We start from the raw sequence: 8198 nt of genomic DNA on the forward strand, positions 1-8198 counted from the left end.
AAAAAAACTGGATCATGAAGCATTTCGTGTGTTAATTAAGCATTGCTTTTTAAGGGAATAAGGCAAAACACTTTTGGACCGTGTTTATACAATAAAGCCTTGAATTTACAAAAAAAAAAAAAACAAATTAAATAAAAGAAAAACGGCGGTGCGCAGTTTTAGACCAATATATTGGTATATAGCGTTGTGTTCCTTATTACATTTCTAAAAAAAAAAAATTAAAAATTTAAACTAAAATTTTCGTACTTTTTCTGTGTTTTTGTGTATTTTCAGAAATCTGGGAGACACAAACCTATTGCTGCAACACCGATGGCTGCAATGGCTCTAACAACTTGCAGATATCTAAACCACTGCTATTATTACCGTTAATATATGGCATCTATAAAGCGCTGACAGGCGCTATCAACGAGCGACATTAAGTTGAGGAGCATGCGAAGATCGTAGTAAAAGGGTTAGGCACTTACATATAAACATTAATATGGGCATGTAATAACACGAATAATAACAGTACGAAGTAAATTAATAAAAATGAAATTGTTAAGAACTATTTTCTTTTTAAACTATAAAAATGTTGTAACTTATACAAAAATTTTCAAAACTTAAATTTTTTCAGAAATAAAATTTTTGAAATTTTGTTTTTGTGCAAGTAAATTGAACATTTCGAATTTTTTAAATAATTTTCCGCAAATATTTTTGAAAAATTTTACATACTTTGCATATTTGCGCTTTCAACATTGAACTTTTAATAGTCTTCCCGATAAAATTTTAGTAGAAATATGCTGCGAAAAGCGAAAACTTAAATACAAGCTAAGAACAAATCGGCAAACTTTAATTAATATGCGGATTGAGTAACAAGTGTAGGGGAAAACGAAAATATAAACTACATTTTCTAAATTGAATTGTTGAAAATTTTGCGATTTAAGTAACCAAGAAGCATATTAGAACAAATTCTAAATATAATAATGCAAATAAAAAATACAATACATATATATATATATATATATATACATACATATATAGTTACAAGGATATGTAAAACAAATTTCAGCTCAAAACAACAATCTTTTCGTAATTGAAAGCAGAAAAATATTGAAATTGAATATAAAATAAGAGCTAATAACTATAAAGAAATAGGGCGAAATGAACAGCTAATAATATACAGTTGCTCTTATAAAGCTTAATAGCTAAATTTAGTAAAAAGTTGCAACACAATACTTTTAAAAATCCATTAAAATCTCGTTTGCGTCTAAAAGTAGTTCAAGGAATTTTCGAAAACAATTTATGCAAAATAATTTTTCAACGTTTATATAGCGAAGCTATTGTTTACGCAGATTACTTGTGTGCCATTGCTATTTTTTATAATTATTATTATTTTCTTTTTTTGAATAAGAAACAATTATTAAAAACCATTAGTCATATATTGTGCAATCAATCGCCTCGCCTTGTTATATTTTGGGGCTGGCAGGGGCGGTTGCTTCCCGGCAATATAAAACTTAATAAACTTGGCATGCATTTTTTGCACCATCAATTGTTTTATAATTCATTTTCCATTAAAAAAAAACTTTTCTAAAATTTGCTAAAACATTATAACAACACAAATATATATTCTAAAAGCGCGCAATTTTTCAAAAGCCACACACACCTACTAGAGACATTTACTTAAAATGAACATTTAACAGCATCGCATTCCAATAGGGAAAGTGAAATTCGTCATTTTAAAACACATTCGGTCATTTTCAGTATTGAAGTTTAAGTGAAATATTTTAAAATTTTATTAGAAATTTAAATCGAAAACAAATAATATGCTAAATTACAATATTGAATATAAAGAAGTAGTTTGTTAGAACAAAAAAACCTAGGAACAATTTAAATACGCAACGAACTACAACTAAATCTCTGCGAAATCAAACAGTTTCAAGGCCTATGTGCGCTCTCTGTGGCTTGTAGTGAGCGGATTGGCGGTGGTGAGTGGCAGCTGAAGTGAAGTTTAAATTTTGTCGCTTATTTTTGTGAGTTTTGTCTACATTTTTGTATCATAAGTCGAACTATTGTTTTTTATTTACTCGCGAAGATTTGATAGATTCGAGTATGCTTGCCTGATTGAAGTACAAGAGGCAATTCTATATGTAAGGTTTTCTCGCGCAACTTGATACGGTTTTTTTTTTTGGGTTTTTTTAGTAGGAGTCCGACTTTGTTCTCTAAATTTTTAAGGAAATCGATCTGCCTCCCTCAATAAACGTCTTCAATACGAAGTCTAAAATCTGTGGGACGACAGAAGAATATATTAATATTCCAGCTTTGAAATTCTTTTCTAAAAACGTAAGGCTTAAGTGCACTGTCACTAATAACCAAGGTAACCGAAAGCAATGGTATATAATCTGGGGAACTGAAGACCCTCTGCGATAGAAATATAGGTTTCTTTAAGGTTTCTATCTCTTTGTTTTCTTTGATTTTGTCATAAAAACAAAACAGGCTTCGAATTATTGGTTATTTATTGGAATGTAAGTGTACCCTGGACTATCCATATATAGGAAGATTTCGCAGTTTGCGCTTATTATCGGGATCAACCTTTTTGTTATTTTATTCTGATTAAGCCTGAATACCATAGACCAGATTTTCACAATACATGAAATCATGGAGAACATTCTTGATAAACAGTCTCGACTCATCACCTTCTTATCGATTTCAAAGCTGCCTTCAACAGCTCTGATGGTAACCCATTCGACGTCATGTCTAATTTTGACGTCCCTGTAATACACTTGTGGTTACCTCTCCGAGCCGTTCGATGCCGCTGGATAAAATAAAACGTCTGCTAATCTGAACCGCTACTGTCTACTCTAAAAGTACAATTCTGCTGGGGTAAGCAGATGATATTGACATCGTAGGCATTAACAACAGCCTTTTCTACCGCGGAAAAAGCGCAAGATTTAGGTCTTGTGAGCAAGTCAAAATACCTGAAAATAATATGCAATGATTCCTCAGGCCTTGGGAACTAATTTACTGTTTGTAGCTATAAATTTGAAAAAGTCAAGGACTTTGTATATCTCAGAAACAGCTTAAACTCCACCAATAATCTAAGACTAAAGCTCAGGCGAGGAATAACTTTTTTGCTACTTTAGAATTGGTAGGCAATTGAGACTTAGATCCCTCTCTCGTCGAATAAAAATCACACTCCATAAGTCTCTAACTATTCTTGTCCTATTATACGACCCAGACACGTGAATGTTAAAACAATTGGAGCGTTTAAGAAAACTTCTTCGTAAGATCTTTGTAACCGTCCGCGTTTGCTATGTATATCGAAGAAAATGGAAGCATTAACCGCATAAGAATCCAGAGGATCCGATGATTAGATCATGTCATTAATATGGAAGGTGATAGTTTAACGAAAAGCTCTTTTGGCCATACCCTATGTACTTGGTAAGCGACTAGTCTGGAATTCTCAAAGGATAGAGGTAATTGGCGAATTTACTCGTATGTGTTCTTCCTATAGGCTCACCCACGATTGTAGTACAAAAGATGAAAGCTCTTAACTATCATAAATATTTTAAACAATTTCAGTAAACCTTGGAGGGCGTAATCAATAATCCAACGCTCCAATGCCTATAATCTATTGGTGTCGTGTTTCGAAGCTTAAGAGAAAAGCAGTTTCTATTTTAGAACCTTAAGAGATCTGTGAAGAATGGCTTTGAACAATATAACTAGGTATGGATATTTTAAGAGGACAGCACTTCTTATTGTCTTTTCCAACGTTGGTTATCGATTAGATGTTCTATCGTGAGTAAGCTAGAAAGATTGGTTACTTAATAAAGAGATTCAGATTCTGTTGGAAAATAAAGGTTAGATATTAAAAAAAATTTAAATTAATATATTTTTAATTATTATAATATTTTGTATATTTCTACAAACCTATTTGAAATTTAAAGATCAGAACTATCACTTCTGTAATATGGTTTAAAGTTTAATTTTCACTATGAGCCACTCGGCATAGCAATAGAGCGAATTCTCCGCAAATCCTATGAAACTGTACAAGAAATTCTAAATTATTGTTTAACTAAATTAAAACAAAAAAAAAAGCAAAACAAAAACTATATTGAAATGTATTAGCAAACAATTAGTGTTAATACACATTTCAATAACAGTTAAAGAAAATGATAAAAAGCAAAAACAAATAAGCAAGGAAAATATTCGCTGTTACAATAAATATATGTAGCAGAAAGCGAAAACACGAAACGCAGGTAGAAAAAAAAAAAACAACAGAAAGTAAAAGAAAATCTCACAAAAGGTGCAACAAAACATTTTAACATATTAGAAGTACATTGGAAAATAAAATATTAAAAAATAAAATATATATATGAATAAAAGCACACTTCTTTTTTAATTAGCTTTACATTTAAGGCTTTCACAAATTCTTTATATAATAAAAATAAGAGCTAATTGAATTGATAAAAGTAGTGGGTGGAATATCAAGAAAAAAATCGTGAAGAAAAAACAACAAAATACATACATACCAACACACAGTTAATTAGCGGTAAGTTAAGCATCGAATCATTGACATAAAGCCTATTGATAAATCAAATAACAAAAACTGCAAGAAAGCAAATCACGATTAAAATATGAAATCATAAATGTATTAGTTCCTTAACAAAACGGCGTCAAGAAGGTGAGGCGTAAAAGAGACCAAAAACATTGCAATAAGCACTATATAATTAACATGTTAATAGCAACAACAATAACAAGAAGATGTAGTAAAGTATACAATATGCAGCAAAGCATACTTTAAGCTCAATGGAAGCAGTTTTTAAGTACGAGCGAGATAAATGGCGGACACAAAGCATTTTTAATACACGTTAATTAAATTTTTTTTAATTTTTTGCGATTTTTTTCGTTAAGCGGCTTATATCAAGCTTTAGGTCCTCTGTGTTTTTGTGTTTTATTTTTATTTTTTTTGTTAAAGCGCTCTTAGTGCGGCACTGGCGCGAGTTATTCAACTAATAAATCACAATATTGCGCAAATTCTCCACATATTTGCCACATTTAGTTTTTTTGTTGCGGCAATAGCCTACATAGACACCCACATACACACATGCACGCGCAGGTTTTAGCACATAGTATGGAAATGTGGCTAGGCCTGCATGCTCCTCACGGCGCAACCACTGTTATAGTCAACTATATTGTCAATAAAAAAATATTGAAAAAAAACCTGAAAAATACATATATGAAAAACAACAACAACAATAGCATACACTTGTGTTGTAACGACACTTTAAATTAATTAAATTCAATTTAATTCAAATAAAATATTTTTTTCTGTTAAAAAATGAAGTAAACATAAACATTAAATAAGCTACAACAAAAGCCTTAATTGCGAAAAAAAAAAAAAAGTGAAAAAACAAAATATTTTATTAGTATATGTAACTACATGCATACATGTAGCTATGCTCATATATATACAAATTTCTATATATTATTATGTACAATTATTATTATTGCTATTATTATGCTAATTATTATTAACTATTACATTGTTATACTATTATTGATTAATATAATGTATGTATGTATATGCGCATTAATAATACACACACACACACACAACGTTTATAAGCTATATGTTTACATGTATATGTAAAAGTAATTTCGATGCTAATACTCATTCCAAGGCAATACCAAGCATATTTAGCAACAAATATATTTAAATAAACAATTGAAATATTTCAAAATTCATTGACATTTCCTTTTCCGCGGCAAGGCTGCAAAAGGAACGGCATTTTTTAAGAGTCACGCATAATTAACGGCAAATAAGTGTTTAAAACAAACGCAGCGTTTCCGATGAGGCGCAAAAAATGGCAATAATAATGTCATGCATAAACATGAAGTTGCTTGCATACAAATATTATAAATAATTTACCGTTACATAGTAAACACAGTAGCTGCGAAAATGCAAACAGAGAAGAAACATAATGCTTAAACAACAACAACATATATAGTAATACACAAATACGCCTAAATAATATTAAACAAGTTTGCCGCATAAGGAGGAATAGCAAAACAAAAATAATTCTAGAAATAATAAGAAAGAAATACTAATAATAATTTAAAAAGAAAAAATATTATAAAAGCGTAAATAAAAAATATTAAATTTAAAAAGGCATAAGCAATTAATATAAACATAAAAACTTAAATCTTAAAACTATTAAAAATAAAAAAAATTCTTAAACATAATAAAATATAAAATATACTAAATATACTAAAGCATAAAAAATTAAGTAAAATCGAATATAAAGATGAATATTAAACTAATTTTTTTTTGAAAAGAAATACTAGTTTTAAAACAAAATTTATTTGGAAAAAAATATTTATTTAGAAAAATATTAATTTGCTAATAACTAATAATCTATAAATATATACTAAACTTAAAAAAAAAACTAATATTAATTTTGAAAAGTTAAAACATTAATTTAAAAGTGCATAAGAAGTTGCAAGCAAACTGAACAACGCAACTTAAGCTCACCCAGTTTATGCACACACACATACACACATGTAAACACAGGTAAACGCATCCACTCTCACTCTCCCATGCGCAAAATTGAACTATGAAAAATAACTTTAACAAATTTCATGTAAAATGTTTAATTTTGATTTTAGTAAAATAAAATTCAATAAAAACGAAAACGAATTCTAATTTTTTATCGCATACGGCCGATTGACTAAACTTAGTAAGACGGAACTTATACGCGGGATGATTTGCTTCAAGACCTGAAACGAAGAGGTTTTATCCGCATAGACTTTAGACTTTACATACCTTCACTGGAAAAATCTAATAATGCAATACCACCCGATCTGGGAGGCCAATTGAGCGACCCATAACGTGAAACTATCTGCTAAGTGAAGTGTTTTCTCAATAGATCCGTTGATGGATGCGAAAAGATGTGTGGGAAATGACGCCGTCTTGTTGAAACCAAGCCGTGATTACGAGCTTCAATTTCAGGTATCAAATAGACGGTTATCATGGCCCGATTACGATTTCCATTGACGGTTACGTTCTCACCGGCATCATTCTGGAAGAAGAATGGACCGATAATTCCACCAGCCCACAAACCACACAAAACCGTTGTTTTTTCTGGGTAAAATGGCAGCTCTTGAATCTCTTTAGGTTGCTCATCGTTCTAAATGCGGCAATTGTGCTTGTTTACATACCAGTTGAGCCCGAAATGGGCCTCATCGCTGAAAAAATTTGGCTCGAAAACTTCGGATCTTCTTGGAACTTTTTAAAACCCCGTAGGTTGAAGCGATGTCGCGTGGGAAGGTTGAGCGGCTTCGGTTCTTGCACAGGCTGTATTTTGTATGCTAAAACTGAATTTTGTATGCTTTCAATTTAATATCTCGATATAGAGTGTTCCAAGGCGTTCCGTCAGCGCGAGGGGCTCCGCACGGCGCCGAATCAACTCTGTATGGTCTACATGTGCACTCTCCGCTAGGACTGCTATATTTTCTTTAATGCGTGCTGCACATATACAAATGTTTTTTTCCACAACGGAAATATGCAAAGTGTTTAGTAAATGTGTGCAAAAAAATTGTATTTATCTCTTTGAATTTTATTATTACACCATAAACAGATTATTTTAATTTTGTCACGAAGTTTGTAAGATGCAGACCCTATTAATTCCTCAGTATTTGGTATATCGAACTGTAAGTTTTTACACTCCTTTTCTTTCTAAGAAACTCGTTTACAGGAACCGCCGATATTGGACCACTGTAGCATATAGCTGCGACAGAAACTAAACGATCAAAATTAATCTCTTTTATGGAAAACTTGAACCTGTGAAGGGTATTATGGCTGCGTTTAACATTTTTACTTGTTTTTATTCTACAATTCTGATAATATTAACAACTCTACATTATATATGAACTAGACGCTCAAAGTTAATTATAAACTTACTGCTTCTGTATAGAAAGAAAACAAGGTAATTGAAGTAACGGAATTGCTGATAAACTCAGGAAAGTTGTGGATAAGCATACAATTTGAAAAAGGCTGTTGTCAATGAAGCAATTGCTTTATAAATTGAATTGATAAATATAAATTGTATTGATATCTATCATTTATGGCCGTAAGCATGATTATCCAGTTATACATATATAATACTTATGTAAGGGTGTTCGATAATTTGTTGGGGCTCACGTGCACGCTTCCGAAATGT

At 31.0% G+C, this 8198-nt stretch overlaps 1 protein-coding gene across 1 annotated transcript in view; it reads left to right on the top strand.

The window, feature by feature from the left end:
- LOC108974146 (RING finger protein B) overlaps window positions 1–564 on the top strand; it is a 121001-nt gene extending 120437 nt beyond the window's left edge. Inside the window, exon 4 of the mRNA XM_018941824.1 lies at window positions 274–564. Coding sequence (XP_018797369.1) covers window positions 274–419 — 146 coding nt within the window. The 3' untranslated portion in view covers window positions 420–564. The remainder of the gene's footprint in view (window positions 1–273) is intronic.
- Window positions 565–8198: the final 7634 nt, after the last annotated feature.

The sequence above is a fragment of the Bactrocera latifrons genome, unplaced genomic scaffold, assembly GCF_001853355.1.
Source record: "Bactrocera latifrons isolate USDA-ARS-PBARC rearing strain unplaced genomic scaffold, ASM185335v1 scaffold_53, whole genome shotgun sequence".
Lineage (NCBI taxonomy): Eukaryota > Metazoa > Arthropoda > Insecta > Diptera > Tephritidae > Bactrocera > Bactrocera latifrons.